Here is a 23,172-nt window from a genome sequence, read left to right as displayed (position 1 = left end):
CAAAGCCTGCACAGGGAGGTGCTTAGTTACCGTCTTATCGCTTTCAACCAGAACGCTCGAAACCTAACCCAGCGCCAGCCTTTTATAGAGAGTCCCTGGAGCCCCGCCCTAGCAACCTCTCCTAGCAACGCCTCGCCCCGGTGCTCCGCGGTCTTATCGGCCTCCGGCAGGCCCTTCCTGTTCCCCTCCCCCAACCAGCGCGGCCCGGCGGTCCCAGGTCACGTGACTATCCCGGGGGAGGGGCGGGGCCAGCCAAAGACCTGAGGGCGGGGCGCTGGAAGGCGAGCTAACGTCACCGAAATGCGCCGGGCTGTTTGTGGCGCTTATTGCCTTCTGGGAATCTCGAGGTTCAGTGGCTGGGTAAAATGGCGGAAGCTGCGGAGCTGGTGTGGCTTCGTGGCCCTGCCTTCGGGTGCAAGGCGTTGCGCGTTACCTCGACCCTGTGCTCCGTACGGGATTTTATCCACCGGCACTGCCAAGATCAGGTGAGGTTTGCGGTTCCTGGAAGGAAGGGGAACGTGGAGAACGTGGGCAAGATTGGGTGCGGACAGTGTCTGTCCCGGGCACGTTTATTCTTTGGGGTTTTCAGTTTTTGCGCCTGAGGATTCCTCAGTTTTAAAGTGCTTCCAGCTGATGCTGAGGCCTTCCTTTGCTTTTGTTTTGCGGTAGTTTTGTCTGACAGAGGGTCAAAAACCTCTCCGCTCACAGGTGCTTAGTCCGACCCTCAGTCTCTAATAACGGTTTAGACTTTGGTATTCTTTTCATCCTTAAACGAGGCAGTTGGACCAGATGAGTTTTAAGGCTCATTTACCTACGTTCACTCTTTGGCTATATGACATGCATTTTTGTCCGCTGAGAGCACAGCTCTGTTCGCTCCAACCTAGAGACGTATGTCATATCCAAACTCAGACCGAAGGATAGTTGGGAAAGAAATGGTCTGGGCAAGCACTCACATAGGTTCTGTCGAGGGCATGGTTCTTAGGGCTTGTCATTTAGATGTTTTCACTGATCATTTGATTGTCGTAATTGTCCAGGTATATTTTTGAGAACCTATCATGGACTTCTAAAATTACATGTTTATTTAATTATCAAGTAAGCAAATGTTTACAAACTGTAAGATATAAAAGCTGTTCAGATATTTAGAGAATTAGGTGGTCCCCGAATCTAATTTTAATTTCGGCATTTGCTCTAGTACTCTGTTTTTCTTTATCAGAACACCTCATTCTTACTTCCTTAGGCTGTTTCTCTTCTTGTAAGTTATAAGCTTAACATTTGTTAACACCGCAGTCCAAACCAAATCTTTTATTTGGACTAGTTCCATGAAGAAGCAGTGTGTTTTTGCAAATGTGGTTTTTGTTTCCCCATTTTCTTCCTGCTGCAATCCAGTTTAAAATCTATCAGAACTACCTTACAATCTGAATGGTGAAATACTTTCCTAAATAGTTGGATTTTAATATCTCTGAAAATAACTCTTATTTCATGAGTAGGTTTTCAGACTAACAGCTGATCCAGAGTGACCAGAAAAAATAGGATCTTGATTACGACAAGTATTTGTAAAAAATAATTTAAAATAAGAAGCAAGAAATATCAATGAATGGGTTCAGTCATATACTTAAACATGGCCATAACAAATATGAACAGAAATACAAAACTTATAATAAAGGGCATTTGATAAAGATACTGGAACAAATAAAAATAGCTCGAGTTCACATCTGTGCTTTTTAAAAACAAAACTCTTCTGACATGTGATAAAGTTAGTAGTAGCTGCCCGGGCAGAAAGTAAAAAGCAGCCCTGCTGGAGTTCCCTTTGTGGCTCAGCAGTTAATAATCCGTCTAGGACCCATGAGGATGCGGCCTCAAACCCTGACCTCAGTGGGTTAAGGATCTGGTGTTGCTGTGAGCTGTAGTGTAGGTCGCTGCTCAAATCCCAAGTTGCTGTGGCTGTGGTGTAGGCCGGCAGCTGTAGCTCTGATTCAACCCCTAGCCTGTGAACTTCCCTGTCTTGGGTGTGGCCCTAAAAAGCAAAAAAAAGGGGGGGGGGGCAACCCTGCTATTCATCAGGCTGGGTTAACAGACACAGATAAAGCCAGCCTCAAAGTTAATAAGAACAGTGTTTCCCATTACAGCAATAAATACCTACATTAAAAAAGAACAAAGAGGAAAAAAAAAAAAGAACAGTGTTTCCCCCAAGGACATGGTGCAGTGATGAAGTATCACAGTGACTTCCTTGAAAGTCTACTTCTTTCTTGTTCTTTGGAAAACCTTATCCCAAAAAACCGTAGATTGTAAGAATAAACTCCGCTGTTTGAAATTTTATCAGTAAGAATGAAGCATCCCACTCTGGCCTTGAGAATCCGTCACTTTGATACTGAGATGCACTCCTAATTTCCAAGCAGAGCTTCAGATTAGGGCTTTCTAGACACAACTTTCCCCATTTATCTCAACTTTGTAGTTTCCAAGGAAACAGGAGCCTGAATCTCCTTCATAGTCTAGACTGTGAAGCAATACAACTTTGCTGTATTTCGAGCCTCACAAAAACAGTGATTCATTTAATTTTTACCTAAATTCTACCCTTGCCCCAGATCTTATAATAACCATATCTTTTTATTTGGTGATGAGAAACCTCATGATTCCTCTGGTGTGTGGTTCCCCCTCTCCTTGCAGTGAATCAAGAAATTTGAGTTTGTTGGACTATCAGGTTTGTTCCTGGTGGCTTTAGGCTGATTGGCTTAAGGCATTTTGTGCTCAAAATGCTTTATAATACACAAATGATTAGAAGCAATTAAATTGATTCTGAATTTTCTTTGTTATTTTTTCACTAGAGTGATTATTATTATTATTATTTGTCTTTTGTCTTTTTAGGGCCACACCTGCAGTGTATGAAATTTCCCAGGCCAGGGGTCGAACTGGAGCTGCAGCCTCTGGCCTTAGCCACAGCCACAGCAACACGGGATCCAAGCCACACCTGTGACCTGTACCACAGCTCACAGCAACGCTGGATCCCTGACCCACTGAGCGAGGCCGGGGATTGAATCCTCATCCTCATGGATGCAAATAGGATTCCATTCCACTGCACCACAACAGGAACTCCACTCTCCAAGAATTCTTCCATCCCAAGGACCATACTTTGTATTCATGCAGTAAAGAGGGAATTTTCTCATACTCACACTGGTGCCTCTACCTGCCTACTGTATATTCAGCCGTCTTGTTTGTTGCTGTGGATGAACTGTCATTGTTTTACAAATAATTGCAGTTATCTTCCACTTTGTACAGTAACCTCTCTCATCTACTAAAAGTATTTTGAGATTAGTTCTCTCTCCCCTGTATTTTTTCTGGTGTTTTCCCTTTTTACTAGATCATTCCAGTAAACATGAGCCACATCCTTTACAGCCGTCAGCCTTATTTTCTCTGATTTTTCCATGTAAAAAATTGTTCTTGAACATAGAACTTTTCTCCTTTAGTTAGGCTCTTTTCTTCCCATCACTCCAGCTGAACAGCTCTTTGTCATGCTCGTCAGCGTCTTCTATGTTGTCACAGAGAGTGAGCAATTTCCAGTTTTCATCGTTCTTGGTCTGTCAGTGTCAGCTTGCACAACTGACCGTCTCCCCTTAATACATTTTCCTCACTTGTCCAGACTTCCCCCTGCATTCTCTTCCACCTCACTGGCCTCTCCTTTCCAGTCTCTTGCTGCTTCCTCCTCCTCACCTTGATCTCTGATCTTGGAGCAGCCCCTCCCTTATCCCAGTGATTTCATCCATTTTCATGGCTTTAAGTACCATCCCTGGACTTCCTGTCATGGCTCTGTGGTAACGAACCTGACTAGAATCCATGAAGATGTGGGTTCGATCCCTGGCCTCGCTCAGTGGGTTAAGTAAGGATCTGGCATTGCTCTGAGCTGTGGCAAAGGCAGGCAGCCATAGCTCCAATTCATCCCCTAGCCTGAGAACCTCCTTGTGCTGCAGGTGCAGCCCTAAAAAGCATAAATAAATAAATAAATAAATAAATAAATAAATAAATAAGTACCATCCCTATGCTGACAACTTAAATTGTAAATCTTCAACCCAAACTTCTTCCCTTGACTCCAGACTTGTATAGCCACCATTCCTACTTGGCACCTACATCTGGCTGTCTAATAGACATCTCAAACTAAAATATCCAAACTGAGACTTATTTTCTACCTTCAACTTCCTTCTCCCTCCTTTTTTGTTTTTGTTTTTTTTTTAGGGCCACACCCACGACATATGGAGGTTCCCGGGCTCTGGGTCGAATCAGAGCTACAGCTGCCAGCCTACACCACAGTCACAGCAACTTAGGATCTGAGCCGTGTCTGACCTACACCACAGCTCATGGCAACGCCAGATCCTTAACCCACTGAGTGAGGCCAGGGATTGAACCCACTTCCTCGTAGATACTGGTTGGCTTCATTAACCACTGAGCCACGATGGGAATTCTCCTTTTCCCTTTAATAAATGGCAACTCTGTTTTCCCATTCATTAAAAACACTTTTTGAATCATTTCTATTGATCTCACTCCCCTCATCCAGAGCATTAGCAAATCCTGTTGCTTTTACCTTCAGAGTATCCTCAAAATCTCACATTTCTCATTCTCAATGCCACTGCTGGCCTCATACAAATAGCCTTTATTTCTCACCTGGATTATCACAGTAGCTTCTCAGTGATCTCTCAGTACTGTTTTGTTTTGTTTTTTTGTCTTTTTTTGCCATTTCTTGGGCCGCTCCCACGGCATATGGAGGTTCCCAGGCTAGGGGTCTAATCGGAGCTGTAGCCGCTGGCCTATGCCAGAGCCACAGCAACGCTGGATCCGAGCCGCGTCTGCAACCTACACCACAGTTCATGGCAACGCCGGATCGTTAACCCACTGAGCAAGGGCAGGGATCGAACCCGCAACCTCATGGTTCCTAGTCGGATTCGTTAACCACTGCGCCACGACAGGAACTCCCATTTGTTCATTTTTGGTCTTCTCTCACTAGAATATAAGCTTCATGAGGAAGAATCTGTGTCCACTGTGGTGATCACGGTAGTATTCCAACACTTGAAAAGTGCATGGCAAATAGCACATTTAGTATTTGCAGAATGAATGAATGGGTTCCTTTGAAATAACTGTGTGATGTGATTGAAAATGAGTGTTTATAGTTACCACCTCAGGAAGGTACCAATAACACATTTTTCTTTCCTATTCTTCTCCTCGTCCTAATCCTCTTCATTCTTCATGTCTCAGTTTAAATCATCAACCTCCTAAGTTTATATAAATTTGGAGAATATGCCTCTGTTGTGTTATTTTATGGCATCAGAACCTTGTTTAGAAAGACTTATTTCCCTTCCCGTCCCTTCCCTTCCCTTTTTTTAGGGTTGTACTGGGGGCATATGGAGGTTCCCAGGCTAGGGGGCAAATCAGAGCTACAGCTGCTGTCTACGCCACAGCCATAGCAACGCTCAATCCCTGCACCACAGCTCATTGCAGTGCCTAATCCTTAATCCACTGAGCAAGGCTGGAGATCGAACCCACATTCTTATGAATGCTAGTCGGGTTTGGTACTGCTGAGCCACAATGGGACCTCCCAATTTTTGTATTTTCTTTTCATTACTTGATATGAGAGTTTTTTGAAATACGTAGGGTAGGTTTGGGAGAGTGTACTTCTTCAGTGATTGGCTGGGACTCGGGATGCTGCCAGAAGAAATTAAGCACCGACTGCCAGCTTGTCCTAAAACTATACTTTGTCTCTTCCTTCCCCCCTTTTTCATCCTACCTACTCTTTTCAAGATATATGTTGTCACTTTTAAACTTGAGGGGCCATCCAATGTTCACTTTAATGTTACCTGTTTTAAAAAGTCAGGAGGGAAGGGAATGGATTGGGAGTCTGGGGTTAGTAGAGGAAGACTGTAACATCTGGAGTGGATGGGCAATGGGATCCTGCTCTGTAGCACGGGGAACTATATCAATCACTTGTGATGGAACAGGATGGAGGATAATGTGAGAAAATTATATATATATGTATAACTGGGTCACTTTGCTATATAGCAGAAATTGGCAGAACATTGTAAATCAACTATAAAAAGAATGAAAAAAGAAATTAAAGAAAATTTCTAGTATAAGCATCTACCAAATTACTAAAAACTGTATCATAATCCTAAAAAAAAAGTCAGAGGAGATGGTACCTCCAGAGTTACTCAGTCTGAGCCCTGAGTAGTCTTCTACTTTGACTCTTAACTCCTATTAGAGAAAAAGAAAGAACAATTTTAATTTTCACCCAAAAGGCAAAAAGTTCTCCTATATCATGATTAGGTATTAGGAAGAAAAATCCTACCTAGAATATATCATATGAAATAACTTTTTTCTTTTAGTAGTTTTCATTTTTTTCACTTTAGCAAAGATTAATTGAACACACACTGTCTCCTTGTAACTAGAGTAATAAAAAGATAATAAGCCAGGTCCTTTCCTGCAAGAAACTTGTCTCATAAACAGCATTGAAAGAACCCCAAACTTGTCTCTAGGTTGTTCCATTGGAATACTTCTTTGTGAAATGCAACGGATTACTCGTTAATGCCAGTGACACAGTGCAGCATGGAGCTGTTTATAGTTTGGAGCCCAGACTTCGTGGTGGAAAAGGAGGTAGGCCGTGAATGTTGACACATCTGTATTCTGGAGCTATATGTATTGAGTTAACAAACCTCTTGGTCTCCATAGTGTACCAGCCTCAATTTACCTCATGAAATCCTTTGTTTACTTACCTGAATTTTTTTTTTTTTGTCTTTTTTTCTAGGGCCACACCTGAGGCATGTGGAGGTTCCTAGGCTAGGGGTCTAATCAGAGCTGTAGCCGCCAGCCTACGCCAGAGCCACAGCAACACGGGATCCGGATCCGAGCCACATCTGCGACCTACGCCACAGTTCATAGCAATGCCAAATCCTTAACCCACTTAGCGAGGCCAGGTATCAAACTGGAAACCTCATCGTTTTTAGTTGGGTTCCTTAACCACTGCACCACGATGGGAACTCCAAATTTCCCTTGAGAGTTGCTTTTTTTTTTTGCTTTTTAGGGCCACTCCCGGGGCATAGGAGTCTAATCGGAGCTGTAGCCACCGGCCTGTGCCACAGCCATAGGCACGGCAACGCTGGATCCTCAACCCATTGATCGAGGCCGGGGATTGAATCCGCAACCTCATGGTTCCTAGTCAGATTCGTTTTGGCTGAGCCACGACAGGAACTCCTTACTTACCTGATTTTGAATATTTTCTCTTTTATGCTTTTTGAAGAAGATTCTGTATAGTAAAATTCCCACCTTCTTCAGCCGATAGCTCTCAAACTTTGGGGAGGTTTACAGAAAGAGAGATGATCGTTATTCTGTTCAGTTTGCTGGTGAGTGTCAGAACAATCCAATCTCCTGCTTTTGTGAAGGTATTGTCTAGTTATTGTAGTTTCAGGGGAGGTCTAAAGTCACTTTATGAAATACAGCTGTTTACAGATCGAGGTAGGTTAAGATCCTGGTTATAGTAACTCATCTAAGAAGAGAAAAGAAGCAAACAGCAAAAACTGAGTATGAACAGTTCTTGGTATTTCTTGTGACGCACTAACATGTAATCATTAGGCTCTCTCAAAATCTATAGTGACTCGGTTTGGTTTTCAAAGAACTAACAACTCAGATTATCCTGCCGTTTGAAATTGTGTTAATAAGAATGAATCTTGTCATAGCCAGTGACAGCTTAAAATTGCCTCTCCTATTAAACTCATTGCAAAATCTCACCATGTAACTTTTTAAGTTCCAAATCTTGGAATCTTGGCATCTCTGGCACTGGGTTAAGCCCTCTGAAATATTCCAGTGGCACAAATACAATATTGCAGAAAAATGAGCTAGTGTGAAAGGCATGAGACTGAATCAAGTTTATCAGTACTCTTACCTTTGCTACCTGCGTCAGAATTTTGATGTATGTTTCACTTGAAAAGAAAGTAGAGATCACCTTTAATCTTGTGATATGATACAATTTTGATAAATTCAGCTTTTATCCATCCTTGAACACTTTTTTGTTCTTGCACCCGTGGCATATGAAAGTTCCCAGGCCAGAGATTGAATCCAAGCTGCAGCTGTGGCAATGCTGGATCCTTAACCCACTGTGCCACAGCGGGCACTTCCATCTTTGAACCCTTTTTAACCTGCTTTCTCCAAAATATATTTGCAGGTTTTGGCTCTATGCTCCGAGCACTTGGTGCTCAGATTGAGAAGACAACCAACCGAGAAGCTTGCCGGGATCTCAGTGGAAGGAGACTCCGAGATGTCAATCATGAAAAAGCGTAAGATGCCCACCAGTTTTTATTTTTTTTAAAAGAGAAACATACTTGTCTATCATTAGTGATTATACACATGCCAGGAGTATCAGAAATGTAAATTTGAAATACTTATGCTCTACTTTATTGTTTTCAGATTTAACCTTTTCCATAATTTAATAATTATTTTTGGGTTTTAGTCAAGCCCATAACAGTAATCTTGCCTTTTTTTTTTTTTTTTTTGTAGGGCTGCACCCGTGGCACATGGAGGTTATTACCAGGCTACAGGTTGATTCAGAGCTGCAGTTGCCGGCCTACACCATAGCCACAGCAGTGCAGGATCCCAGTCTCGTCTGTGACCTACACCACAACTCACAGCAATGCCAGATCATTAACCCACTGAGCGAGGCCAGGGATCAAACCCAAATCGTCATGGATGCTAGTCGGGTTGGTTAACTGCTGGGCCATGAAGGGAACTCCCTATGACCATAATCTAAAAGTATGCATGGGGTATATTTCTGAGGAAATACTAAAATCTGAACACAAGTGCCCTAATTTGTCTACAGGGGCGTTTTATATAAATGGAAGCGTGTGTGTGTGTGTGTGTGTCTGTCTGTGTACAGGGGCGTTTTATATAAATGGAAGCGTGTGTGTGTGTGTGTGTGTGTGTGTGTCATATATCCATTCAGTTACATCTCTACTCTCCCATCCCCAGGATGGCTGAATGGGTAAAACAACAAGCTGAGCGAGAAGCTGAAAAAGAGCAGAAGCGCCTGGAACGGCTGCAGCGGAAGCTCGCAGAGCCCAGGCACTGCTTCACCAGCCCCGACTACCAGCAGCAGTGCCATGAGATGGCCGAGCGCCTGGAGGATTCTGTCCTCAAAGGTGAGAATGAGGTGTCCTCAGTTCCATCGGCCAGCATCCCTGAAGCCAGCTGTTCCCCACAAAGGGCAGTATTTAAGCTTCTTTGGTTTACAGATTCCTGAGAATCTGGTGAAAGCTGTGGCATTTCTCACTTCAGTAATGAACATAGTGTATCTTACAACCCAGGGGAGAGACCCACATACTCATACAACATTTGACACACTTGACCCCTGAACTCTTTGGGCCCATGGGCCCCAGGTAAGAATACTTTCTGTGCTTGGTGGGGAGAACCTAAGTCTTCAGGAGGTGCCTAGACCTCAACATATCTGCTTCTGGTTTTAGGTCACTTTTATTTATTTATTTTTTCAGACCCGCACCTGTGGCACATGGAGGTTCCTAGGCTAGGGGTTGAATCAGAGCTATAGCTGCTGGCTTACACCACAGCCACAGCAACACGGGATCCTAGCCTTGTCTTCGACCTAAACCACAGCTCACGGCAACGTTGGATCCTTAACCCACTGAGTGAGGCCTGGAATGGAACCTGTGTCCTCATGGATACTAGTCAGATTCATTTCTGTTGAGCCATGATGGGAACTCCTAGGTCACTTTTTAAAAAAATGGTTTTTGGGAGTTCCCGTTGTGGCACAGTGGAAACAAATCCGACTAGGATCCATGAGGTTGTGGGTTTGATCCCTAGCCTTGTTCAGTGGGTTAAGGATTGGTCTTGCCATGAGCTGTGGTGTACGTCACAGATGTGGCTCGGCTCTGGCATTGCTGTGTCTGTGGTGTAGGCCGGCAGCTGTAGCTCTGATTTGACCCCTAGCCTGGGAATTGCCATATGCTGTAGGTGCAGCCCTAAAAAGCAAAAAAAAAAAAAAAGATTTTTAATGAGAATGATCATCATTAATTTTTTAGCGTCCAAAGCATTGTGCTCAGGCTACGGTGCATACAGTTGACTAAGAAGTGATCTTTTCCATCAGAAAGGTTTGACATAATGGGAAAGACAATATGCAGATAATAAGCACAAGGCGATGAATCATTGGGTTTGGGGAGGGCTAGGTATGAATCTGTCAGCCTCAGAGTTTCAAATTGGAAATGGTGCTTTAAAAATCTGGTTCAGGAGCCAGAATGCTTATTATTTTAAATCTATATAAATTTGAGATTAATCTTTCTTTTTGGTCTTTTTTAGGGCTGCACTCACCGCATGTGGAAGTTCCCAGGCTAGGAATCAGCTGCCAGCCTACACCACAGCCACAGCAACGCAGGATCTGAGCTGTGTCTGCGACATACACCACAGCTCACGGCAATGCCGAATCCTTAACCCACTGAGTGAGGCCAGGGATTAAACCTGCGTCCTCATGCTCATGGATACTAGTCAGGTTCTTAACCTCTGAGCCGCAACAGGAACTACTAATCTTATTTTAACTGCATTAAATTTTGGTATGCTAGGAAATTTAAATCTCGAGCTTTAGATTATAGCTCTTTTTGCATTCCAGATTATTTATAATTTCTTTAAGTAAATATGTCCTGATAGTAGAAACTGAGTGGTTAAAATTTCTGGTTAGGTATGCAGGCTGCCTCCAGTAAGGTGGTATCAGCAGAAATTGGTGAGCATCGGAAACGGCCTTACAAATCCAAAACAGACAGGGGAGCCAGTGCAGGGAAAAGGAAATGCTTTTGGTAAGTATGTTCATTTTCATTCCAAATAGATCTTTGAAGACTGAAAGGAAAAAAAAACAACTTTTTTTTTTTTCACCTTCTGTTTATCCCAGTGGAATATCTTGTTCTTGTTCTGAAACATAGCTACTATATTTCTCTCTTGTCTGGTATAAACACTTTTTTTTTTTTGTCTTTTTGCCTTTTTTGGGGCCGCTCCCTGTAGCCTATGGAGGTTCTCAGGCTAGGGGTCTAACTGGAGCTGTAGCCACCAGCCTACACCAGAACCACAGCAACTCGGGATCCAGGCCATGTCTTCGACCTACACCACAGCTCACGGCAACATCGGATCCTTAACCCACTGAGCAAGGCCAGGGATCGAGCTTGCAACCTCATGGTTCCTAGTCAGATTCGTTAACCACTGCACCATGATGGGAACTCCAACCCTTTTTTTTTTTTAATGGCTGCATCTGCAGCACTGGGCCAGGGATGGAATCCGAGCCACAGCTGTGGTAATGACGGATCCCTAACTCATTGTGCTGGGCCAGGGATAAAACATGTACCACCCCAGAGACAACGCTGGAGCTTAACCTGCTGTGCCACAGCGGGAATTCCTAAACACTTTTTTTTGGTCTGTTTGCCATTTCTTGGGCAGCTCCCGCAGCATATGGAGGCTCCCAGGCTAGGGGTCTAATCGTTGCTGTAGCTGCCAGCCTACGCCAGAGTCACAGCAACGTGGGATCCGAGCCGCGTCTTCGATCTACACCACAGCTCACGGCAACGCTGGATTGGTAACCCACTGAGCAAGGGCAGGGATTGAACCCGAAACCTCATGGTTCCTATTCGGATTCATTAAATACTGCACCACGACGGGAACTCCCCTAAACACATTTTTTTTTTTTTTTTTTTTTTGTCTTTTTGCTATCTCTTTGGGGCCGCTCCCGCGGCATATGGAGGTTCCCAGGCTAGGGGTCGAATCGGAGCTGTAGCCACTAGCCTACACCAGAGCCACAGCAACGCGGGATCCGAGCCGCGTCTGCAACCTACACCACAGCTCACGGCAACGCCGGATCGTTAACCCACTGAGCAAGGGCAGGGACCGAACCCGCAACCTCATGGTTCCTAGTCGGATTCGTTAACCACTGTGCCACGACGGGAACTCCCCTAAACACATTTTTAAGTAATGGTTTATGGAAGTTCAGAAGTTTTCCAGAGTGCCCTAGTTTGGGTTCCAGTGCTTCTCATACTGGGCAGATTAGTGATGGTTTCTGCTATGAGTCCCTTTAATGGAATCTAAATTTTTTTTCCTTACAGTGAAAGATTATGTACAAATAACTTTCTAGTGCTCTTGTGGCTTACGGGGTTAAGGATCTGGCATTGTCACTGCTGTGGCTGGTTCAGTCCCTGGCCTGGGAACTTCCATGTGCTGTGGGTACGACCAAAAAAAAAAAAGTTTCTATTTGAATTGCTATTTGAAAGGGTTAACTTTCAAAAATTCCAGGTGGAAGCCCCGACTTTACTTTCCAGGTTGTTCTGTTTTCTCTGTGGTTTTCATAGTAATCACTGAGGTCTTTGGTCACTTTGCCAGACCTCTCTTTGCCACTTCTGCACTTGCAGGTGAGAAACACGTAAGTACTTTTTTTAGCCATTATACTCAGAGTTCTTCCACCCTTCTCAGTTTTTCCTCTGATTCCAGCTCATTTCCCTTAGGCCAAGTTGTAGGATATGGTAAGTTCAGATGGATCTGGGCTTCTTTGTTGGCCTCCCCTTTGGGGATAGCAAGATGATTATTAACCAACACTGTGTAACTGTAAGCCTGGTGTAGAATTTTTTGTGTTCGCTCTGAAATGAGAATTAAATGTTCCTAAGAAAAAAAGGTAGTGGTATTTCCTGTCAGTTTTTTTTTTTTTTAAAGCCAGGTGTATTGAGGTGTAATTTATACACACTAAAATTCATCCTTTGTGAACATTTCTGCAAGTTTTGAAAAATATACCACATATAAGTCATGTAATCACCATTGAAATCAAGCCATAGAATTTTGTTTTTTCTTCTTTTTCAGCTGCACCTGTGGCATATGGAAGTTCCCAGGCCAGGGATCAAATCTGAGCCTCAGCTGCTATCTGTGTCACACCTGTAATAATTCCAGATCCTAACCCACTGTGCCAGGCCAGGTGTCAAACCCGAGCCACCGGAGACAATGGCCAGATCTTAACCCACTGTGCCATAGTGGGAACTCCTGCTATAGAGTATTTTTTTATCACCCTGAGAAGTTCCCATGTGTCCCTTTGCAGTTAAGTTACTTCCCCTACCTCCACCCCTAGCAGCCACTGAGCTCTGGTGTGGTGTTTGTTCCTGTGGTTTTGTCTTTTCCAGAATGTCATATAGCCTTTTGTGTCTGCTGCTTTCACTTGGCGTAGTGCTTTGGAGATCCATATGTGGGAATGTATGTATCAGTAGTTCCTGCCTTTCCATTGCCAAGTATTATTGCCTGGTGTTGCTGTACCACAACTTGTTTATCCATTCTCTGGGTGGTAGACATTTGGGTAGTTTCTAATTTTGAGGGATCTCTGAATAAAACATAGAATTTTCTTTCTTTCTTATAACTGTTTATCATTTTATCTAATTTCCAATAGTTGAAATTCATACAATATAGGGAAAATAAGGTTTAAGCAAAATCATTTTGTTTTAAGAGAGTGACAAACTTTATTTATTTATTTATTTTTAGGGCCGCATTTGCAGCAGATGAAAGTTCCCAGCTTAGGGGTCCGACTGGAGCTGTAGCTGCCAGCCTACACTACAGCCGCAACAACACAGGGTCCAAGCCGTGTCTGTGACCTACACCACAGCTCATGGCAACGGAGGATCTTTAATCCACTAAGCGAGGCCAGGGATGGAACTGTCATCCTCATGGACCCTAGTTGGGTTCATTAACCGCTGAGCCACAAAGGGAACTCCGAGAGAGTCAAATGTTAAAAGAGATCCTCTTAGGTCTTTGGCATGTTGGTTCCAGTCTCACTGAACTTTTTTTCCGTTTATGCCTCTGAAATATCTTGTTCTGAAACTCGCCTACTCTCTATCTCAGGCTTGAAGTTGCCTTTATACAGAGTCTTGTTTCCTCGCTAAACTACAACTCTTTTTAAGTAGAAGCTCTAGATGGTGTTAAAGCTTCCGTTGCTTTGATAGGTTGGGCATGGACGGACTGGAGACTGCAGAGGGGTCGAGCTCTGAGAGCTCCGATGAGGACAGTGAAGAAGCACCTGGTTCTTCAGGAGTGAGCTTTCCTGTTCCCCCACATGGCAGTGATGGTGTTGCAATGGCAGCCAAACTTCCTAGTAGTTCTCAGCAGGCCAGAGTATTAGTGAGTACAGACCCCAGGTCATCAGAAAAACTGCCGACCCCCGTGACTGACTCCGGGGAGGGGATTTCAGAAGACTTGTGTGCTGAGCTGGGAGAGGCCTCCACTGAGGAGGAGCACGTGGAAAGGAAGACGGCTGCAGAAATAGAGAACACCCAGGAGCAAAAGGAGACAGAGACTGAAGAACCCAGAGAAAAGGAAGCAGCTGGAGTTGGAGTGAATAAGGAGCAAGAGACACAAGGAATGGCTGATGGGGAAGGAGCTGCTGTGGGAGCATCTGGAGGAGATGGGGGAGATGTACCTGTTGCCAGACGGGAGGAAAGCCAGGCAGAAAGCACAGTAAGTGACTTTGAGGGTCGATGAATAGAGCCAAGTCCATTGTATCTCTGCAGGAAGTCATTAAAATGAAAAGAAGTGCTTTTTCCCATCACCTACTTAGCGAAACAGCCTATTTCATAATCAGAAATAAGATGATGATAAAGCTTGCCATGTCCCCCCAAAAACCCTTAGTTTTTTTGTTTTTTTTGTTTTTTTAAGCTCTGGAATTGATATTTTGCCACTAGGTGGTGTCGTTGGTTCCATATTTCATCAATTCTGAGACAGATGTTTTTCACATTTTAATATGTCTGAATTTACATACATAGCACATAGTTTATTGGTACTGTTTATTCTTTCTTAATAATATATGTAATACTAAGGCATATCATGATTGATGGCAGTTTTAGATTTGATGAAATGTGCTCATTTTCCTATCACCAAATTTCTAATTACTCAGTTTTTCTTTCTCATGTGAGTTACTGTTTGAACACAGTTGTCAGTTGAATGTGAAGATCTTTCATGTAGGAGAGAAGCAGCTCCTTTAAAATTTTTCATTAAATCTTATTTTTCTTTTGCTTTTTAGGGCCACACCTGCAGGACATGGAGGTTCCCAGGCTAGGGGTCCAATCGGAGCTACAGCTGCTGGCCTACATACACTACAGCCATAGCAACGTAGGATCCAAGCCGAGTCTGTGACCTACACCACAGCTCATGGCAACGCCAGATCCTTAACCCCTGATCGAGGCCAGGAATCGAACCTGTAACCTCATGATTCCTAGTTGGATTTGTTTCCACTGTGCCACAACGGGAACTCCAAAATTTTTCATTAAATCTTAAGCCCTACATTCAACCTTTTAAAAATTTATTTTCATTGTGCATGCTTTCCCTTACAGTTGATTATTTGCTGTCTTCAGTGGACTGACTTTCAGCAAAAATCTTTAGTGTTTAAAGTCTAATGATTTGCTTTTTAGGATAGATGAAACCTACTTTGCTTCCTTTGGTAGACACAGAGCATCTCATTATTTGTTTAACCATCTCCTTCCCTACCCCCAGTAAATAAGCAAAACTGAATATATTGCCCTTGCCAGGGAAGATTGTGGAATTTTTTATGCTAAGGGCCTTAAGTTGACTCTCACACCATCTTTGGAGTTATAAGCTTATAGCTTTTATGTTACTTGTATGTTTTAGTAGTTTATCCTGACCAAAATCTTGGAAAAGTGAATAAAGGAAAATAGAACAAAACCTGATTTGGCTTTCAGTCTTTGAGAAACCATGTGCAACCATGTGTGATTCTCTGAAGACGCATAAGTGGTGATTAGGATTTGGCCATAAATAATGAAGCCAAGATTCACTCTAGAAATCTAACAAAATGGATTTAAAAAAAAAAAAATAGCTAGAAAGATAAAGAGTCTATCCCTGATGTAAAAGGAAAAAAAAAACAACTTACTATGAGAGAAGATTATTGTCCTTTGGATATGTTTTAAAAAAAAAAAACAAAAAACCCTAGGTGTGAACATTTCATTCTTCACAGAGCATCTGTCATTAGAAGTACTTAATTTTGTTTTAAAATCTATAAAGGTACTTGGTGGATAGAACAGTTATTTTGAATGACATTTGAACTTTTTAAAGTTACCCATGTAAGAACTTTGACAGTCACTTTTAATAAATTATTTGATTGGAATAGAAGGCTTGAAATTGGAGTTCCCGTTGTGGCTCTGGTATTGAACCTGACCAGTATCCATGAGGACATGGGTTCAACACTGGCCCCTCTCAGTGGATTAAGGATCTGGAGTTGCCATGAGCTGTGGTATAGGTTGCAGATATGGCTCGGATCCTACATTGCTGTGGCTGTAGTGTAGGCTGGCAGCTGTAGCTCCAATAGAACCCCTAGCCTAGGAACCACCACATGCCAAGGGTGTGGCCCAAAAAGCAAAAAAATAAAGCTTGAGATTATAGAATTAATAGATTCACAGGCATAGGAATCTCATTAAAATTAAGCTTTATAGGAATTCCTGTTATGGCGCAGTGGAAACAAAATGGGACCAAAGCTTCAAGTCCCTTCTAGCACTAAAAATCTACATCCTCGGAGTTCCCGTTGTGGAGCAGTAGAAACGAATCCGACTGGGAACCATGAGGTTGCGGGTTCAATCCCTGGCCTTGCTCATTGGGTTAAGGATCTGACATTGCTCTATGGCTGTGGGGTAGACCAGCAGCTGTAGCTCCGATTAGACCCCTAGCCTGGGAACCTCCATATGCCATGGGTGCAGCCCTAAAAAGCAAAAAAAAAAAAAAAAAAAAAAAATGAAGCTTTATAGAATGCTGCTCTTTTCTCTGGTCATAGTAGGGGGTAGTCGGGGTACATTTTGCTATTTGAACTTTTACTGGAAAACTCAGAAAAGAAAAGTAATATTAAGAATCTGAGAATCCGGGGAATTCCCATCGTGGCTCAGTGGTTGATGAACTCGACTAGTAGCCATGAGGACTCAGGTTTGATCCCTGACTTTGTTTAGTGGGTTAAGGATCCAGCGTTCCATGAGCTGTAGTGTAGGTTGCAGATGGGCTCAAATCCTGTGTTGCTGTGGCCGTGGCATAGGCTGGAGGTTACAATTCTGATTTGACCCCTAGCCTGGGAACCTCCATATGTTGTGGGTGAAGCCTTAAAAAGACAAAAAAAAAAAAATCTAAGAATCCTGTGACTTTTGTCACTGTTCTGAATACTTGTTTCTAAATATATAAAGAAATATATTAATTATATATATTGAAAACATGTATAGAATAACAGTTGATTATTCAGTAGTAAGAGATAACAAACCAAATGAAAGTTCCTTGAAAAATACAATGTTTTTTTTTTGTTTTGTTTTTGTTTTTGTTTTTGGACTCCATGCTAGCAGCCACCATGTGAGCCCAAGACTCAGGTGCTAGGACATCACCTCTGAAGTCAGTAGCCAATGACAGCCGTGACCATTTTTTTTTTTTTTTTTTCCCACTGTACAGCAAGGGGGTCAGGTTATCCTTACATGTATACATTACTATTACAGTTTTTCCCCCACCCTTTCTCTGTTGCAACATGAGTATCTAGACATAGTTTATTTTTTATTTTTATTTTTTTGTCTTTTTTTGCCTTTTCTAGGGCCGCTCCTGCAGCATGTGGAAGTTCCCAGGCTTGGGGTCTAATCGGAGCTGTAGCCGCCAGCCTATGCCAGAGCCACAGCAATGCAGGATCTGAGCCCCGTCTGTGACCTACACCACAGCTCAGGGCAGTGCCAGATCCTTAACCCACTGAGTGAGGCCAGGGATCGAACCCGCAACCTCATGGTTCCTAGTCAGATTCGTTAACCACTGAGCCACGATGGGAACTCCCATAGAATGTTGATGACAGTTGAAGAAAGGTTTTTTTTTTTTTTTCTTTATAGGGACCCTCAACATATGGATGTTCCCAGGCTAGGGATCGAAACATATGGATGTTCCCAGGCTAGGGATCGAAACAGAGTTGCAACTGCCGGCCTGCACCAGAGCCACAGCAACACAGGATCTGAGCCAGTTTGAGACCTACACCACACATTTCATGGCACACCGGATCCTCAACCCACTAAGCGAGGTTAGGGTTCGAACCCGCATCCTCTTGGATACTAGTCAGATTCATTTCCACTGAGCCACAATGGAAACTCCTGAGGAACGTTTTATTCACAAGATTGGACCTGTTTAAAGTTTTTCTCTTTCTTTTTCTTAGGATTTTGGTCAGGAAACTATAGATTTGCTGGCATTCAACTCAGTTGCAGATTTGGAGTTGCTGGGTTTGGAGAAGCTCAAGTGTGAACTCATGGCCTTGGGGCTGAAGTGTGGGGGGACACTCCACGAGCGGGCGGCAAGGCTCTTCTCCGTCAGAGGTCTGGCCAGGGAGCAAATAGACCCAGCTTTATTTGCCAAGCCTTCGAAAGGGAAGAAGAAGTGAATTTCATCAGCACTGTTTCCTGTTTATTTCTGGTCTGGCACTTGTACCCTGCATAATGTTTACTCTTGGACATTATTCCTGTTGCCATTAAAGGTGACTTTTTAATAACCCAGTTCTAACTACCCTCTTTTTCATTATTAGATATGTAGAACTAATATGTGAAACCATCTGGGCCTGAAGTTTTCTTTGTGGGAAGATTTCTTATAACTAGTTTCTTTAATAAATGTAAGGCTATTCAGAGTTTGGATTTCGTCTTGTGTCATTTAGGTTAAGTTATATTTTCAAAGAATTTATCCATTTGACTTGTTTTCAGATCTGTGGACATAAAGTTATTCCTAATAGTCCTTTGAATTCTTGTAACATCTATAGGAACTGTAGTGGTAAGTTCTTTTTCATTCTGATACTGATAATTCCCATTTTCTCTTTCTTGATCAGCTAACTAGGCGTTTGTTTTTTTGATCTGGTTTTCGAAGAACCAACTTTTGGCTTTGTTAATTTTTCTTACTGTTTTAAATTTCATTGATTTCTGCTCTTTATCATTTCCTTTCTTGAACTTAAGTTGACTTTGCTTTTTTTCTTCAGCTTCTTTTTTTTTTTTTTTATAGAAGACTTTTTTTTTTTTTTTTTTTTTTTTTATCTTTTTGCCATTTCTTGGGCTGCTCCCGAGGCATATGGAGGCTCCCAGGCTAAGTGGTCGAATTGGAGTTGTAGTTGCGAGCCTATGCCACAGCCACAGCAACCCTAGATCCAAGCCGTGTCTACAACTTGTACCATAGCTCATGGCAACACTGGATCCTTAACCCTCTGAGGGAGGCCAGGGATGGAACCTGCAACCTCATGGTTACTAATCATATTGGTTTCCGCTGCACCACAATGGGAACTCCCAGCAAATTCTAAAAATACAATGTATTTAAAGTAAAAAAACCAAAACAGTTCACCCATTTCTCCCACCTTCTATCCCCTGCCTCTGACAACCACTAATCAGTTCTCTGTATCTATGATCTTGAGCTTTTGTTTTAATTAAATTGTTTTTTTTAGATTTTTTTCACATGTATAAGAGAAGTCATGGGGTATTTGTCTTTTTTTTTTTTTTTTTTTTTTTTTTTTTTGTCCTTTTTGTCTTTTTAGGGCCGCACTCACGACTTGCGGAGGTTCCCAAGCTAGGGGTTCAATCGGAACTGTTGCTGCCAGCCTATACCAGGGCTACAGCAATGCCAGATCCGATCAGTGTCTGTGACCTACACCACAGCTGACGGCAACGCCAGATCCTTAACCCGCTGAGCAAGGCCAGGGGTCGAACCCACAACCTCATGGTTCTTAGTCGGATTTGTTTCCACTGTGCTGTGATGGGAACTCTGTATTTGTCTTTATCTGACTTAATTTCAATTTAGCATATGCCCTCAGGGTCAACTCATGTCTCAAATGGCAAGATTTGAATCTTTGTTATGGCTGAATAAGATTCCTTTGTATTTGTCACATCTTTATGCATTCATATATCATCTGTCAATAGACACTTAGGTTGTTTTAATATCTTAGCTATTGTAAATAGTACTGCAATGAATATTGGGGCACATATATCTTTTCAAATTAATGTTTTCATTTTCTTCAGATAAATACCTAGAAGTAGAATTACTGTATTTTATAGTGGTCCTTTTTTTTTAAACCACTCCTGCAACATGCAGAAGTTCTTGAGCCAGGGATGGAATCTGCACCACACAGCAATGCTGGATCCTTAACCTGCTGAGCCACCAGGAAACTCCTATAGTGGTTCTATTTTTAATTTTTTGAGCAATCTCCCTACTATTTTTATTTTTCATAGCAGCTGCACTAATTCACATTCCCACCAGCAGTACACGAGGGTTCCTCTTTATCTACACCCTCACTAACTCTTGTTATTTCTAGGCTCTGTAACAGCCATTCTAACAGGAGTGAGGATATCGCTCTGTGGTTTTGGTTTGTATTTCCCAGAGAATTGATGATGTTGAGCATCTTTTCATGTACCCGTTGGCCATCTGTATGTGTTTGGAAAAATGTGTTCACATCTTTTGCCTGTTTTCCAAACTTTTGTTTTTGTTTCGGGGTGCTGGGTGAAAAAGAAGAGTTGATTGAAAATAGAAATGCTACTGGGGAAGTGGGACAACTTCCTGACAGAGAGAGCTGACCCAGATCAGGTTTTTTTGCTGTGGAGTTATATTAGTTCTTTATATATTTTGGGTAGTAGTCCTTATCACGTATGAGTAGCAAATATTTTCTCCCATTCAGTAGGCTGACTTTATTTCGTTGGTAGTTTCTTTTTTTCTTTTTTTTTTTTTTTTAAACTTTTTAGGGCTGTACCCATGGCATATAGAGGTTCCCAGGCTAGGGGTCAATCAGAGCAGCAGCTGTCGGCCTACACCACAGCCACAGCAACTTGGGATCCGAGCCGAGTCTGCAAACTACACCATAGCTCACAGCAATGCTAGATCCTTAACCCACTGAGTGAGGCCAGGGATTGGACTTGCAAACTCATGTTTACTAGTTGGATTCATTTTCTCAGCGCTGCAATGGGAAATCCTGCTCAGTTTCTTTTGCTAGGTTTTTAGATCGATGTATTCCCGTTTGTTTAATTTTGCTTTTGTTGCTTTTAAATTTTTGGTATCATATTCAAAAAAAATCATTGCCAAAACCTATGTCAGGAGTTCCCATCATGGCTCTCTGGAATCTGACTAGTATCCATGAGGATGCAGGTTTGATCCCTGGCCTTGTTCAGGTGGGTTAAGAATCCAGTGTTGCCGTGAGCTGTGGTGTAGACTCGGCTAGGATCTGGCGTTGCTGTGGCTGTGGCATAGGCCATTGGCTACAGCTCTGAGTTTACCCCTAACCTGGGAACCTCCATTTGCCACAATTCCAGACCTAAAAAAATAAAAAGAACCCTATGTCAAGGAGTTTACTACCGTGTTTTCTTCTAGGAGTTTTATGGTTTCAGGTCTTATGTTCAGGTCTTTAATGCATTTGAGGTAGTTTTTATGTATGGTGTAACGTAGAACAAATGTTTGTTTTTTCCCCTAAATACTGTTACTGATTTCTACTTTTTTTTTTTTTTTTAGGACTCTACCTGCAGGTGTCTGCCACCTACACCATACTGTGGCTCAAGCCGGACCCTTAACCCACTGAGCAAGGCCAGGGACCAAACCCACAATCCTCATGGGTACTAGTCAGGTTTGTTACCCCTGAGCCACAACGGGAACTCCAGATTTCTACTTTAAACTCCTGTTTATTGTTTCAGTCCTTTTACTTTTATCGAGTCTTGTGTTATGATATATGTGATCTGTCTGGCTGAATGTTCTATATAAACTTGGAAAAGCTGCCTTAGAATCCTTGTCTGCTCATTCTAACACTTGGATCATCTCAGGCTCAGTCTTCCTTGATTCTCTTAAATATTGATCTCATTTTCCTGATTCTTCACATGTCAGATAGTTTGCTGTTGTATTTTGGACAAAATGAATAACATTACAGAGATTCTGCATTCTGTTACATGCCTTCAAGAATATCACTCTTCTCCTTTTAGCAGACATTTACCTTGGCTGCACTCAAACGCCAAACACTGTCTTTTTTTGGGTGGACACCCTATCATGTCTCCGTTGCTGCTTGGAGTCAGCCCTGTGCATGTGTGGTTTGGGGGCAGAATTTATGTAGACAGAATTCAGGACTTACCCTACTCTGGCTCGGCCTTCCAAAACTGCTCCCTCACTTTCCTGCTGCTGTGATTGCCCTGAATTCTTTTCCATAATACTATGCAATTTTCCCATCGGCATTCTAGCTGCCCAGTGTGCTACAGAGTAGGGGCGAAAAACTGAAAGTGGGAGTCTTTCCCAGTGCTGTTCCTTTCTTTCAAGTTGGAACTTCCCTCAAGTATTTGCCTGCTTCTGGCTGTTCTCCAGTGTATCCAGATAGTTGTTTTTTATCTTTTGTCCAGATATGTACCTGTTAACAACAGGAGGGTTGGTTCAAAAGAAGCTGTTAAGCCATATTAGAAGGAGAAGCTTTAGTATTGCATTAAAGATGTGTGTGTACCTATATCTTTATATCTATAAACTTAGCTACAAGAGATCCGGTTTTTTTTTGTTTTGTTTTGTTTTTTTTTAGGGCTGTACTGCACCTGCAGCATGTGGAGGTTCCTGGACTAGGGGTCAAATTGGAGCTGTAGCCTTCAGCCTACACACAGCCACAGAAACGCCAGATCCGAGCCATGTCTGCAAACTATACCACAGCTCATGGCAATGCTGGATCCTTAACCCACTGATTGAGGCCAGGGGTCGAACCTGCGTCCTCATGGATACTAGTCAGATTCATTTCCGCTGAGCCCTGACGGGAGCTCTGAGATCCATATGTTTTGAGGTATGAAGGGATGATTCTAACTTGGTGAAATTGTTCGTACAAACATACTAATGGTTCCTAGCAACTCAACAGGGTGGTCTATGAAAATACAAGTAAAATTATATGTATAATTTGGTGTGTAAGTGCTTTTATTCTGGGGGAAATGGAACATTTTAGTGTAGTGATGGAGAATTTGGATTCTAAAGATATTTCCGGTCCTAGCTCATACACTTTGAAGCTGTGTAGCTTTGGACAAATTATTCAACCTCTCTTGGAATCAGTCTGGCTGTGAAAGGAATAATGGCAGAGTTGCAAAGACTACATAAGACGTAAATGTAAAGGGCTAAACTCTGCACAGCATTTATTAGACATAATGCTTAGCTGTTGATTTA

At 42.6% G+C, this 23,172-nt stretch overlaps 1 protein-coding gene across 3 annotated transcripts; it reads left to right on the top strand.

The window, feature by feature from the left end:
• Positions 1–351: 351 nt before the first annotated feature.
• Positions 352–22,908, top strand: SDE2 (SDE2 telomere maintenance homolog). 3 transcript variants are annotated; one of them, XR_014817444.1, is made up of 8 exons: positions 352–485; positions 6,513–6,630; positions 8,195–8,306; positions 8,995–9,164; positions 10,709–10,823; positions 13,983–14,493; positions 18,203–18,517; positions 21,511–22,908. XR_014817444.1 is itself a non-coding variant. In XM_003130543.4 (7 exons), the coding sequence occupies exons 1-7, from the start codon at positions 366–368 to the stop codon at positions 18,422–18,424; spliced, it is 1,368 nt and encodes a 455-aa protein (XP_003130591.3). In that variant the 5' UTR covers positions 352–365; the 3' UTR covers positions 18,425–18,664. The 3 variants fall into 3 exon arrangements, 2 of the variants coding, with proteins under 2 accessions (XP_003130591.3, XP_084835369.1); XM_003130543.4 differs by lacking the exon at positions 21,511–22,908 and having other exon boundaries at positions 18,203–18,664; XM_084979243.1 differs by lacking the exons at positions 352–485; positions 6,513–6,630; positions 8,195–8,306; ... (1 more) ...; positions 10,709–10,823; positions 21,511–22,908 and adding an exon at positions 11,690–11,763 and having other exon boundaries at positions 12,888–14,493; positions 18,203–18,664.
• The last annotated feature ends 264 nt before the right edge of the window (positions 22,909–23,172 follow it).

Source organism: Sus scrofa, chromosome 10 (genome assembly GCF_054392235.1).
Source record: "Sus scrofa isolate SSC_HxYL_T2T_F1_AM1 chromosome 10, Sscrofa_HxYL_maternal_Yorkshire_Landrace_v2.0, whole genome shotgun sequence".
In the NCBI taxonomy this organism is placed as follows: domain Eukaryota; kingdom Metazoa; phylum Chordata; class Mammalia; order Artiodactyla; family Suidae; genus Sus; species Sus scrofa.
This window is presented reverse-complemented; position numbering and strand designations above follow the sequence as displayed.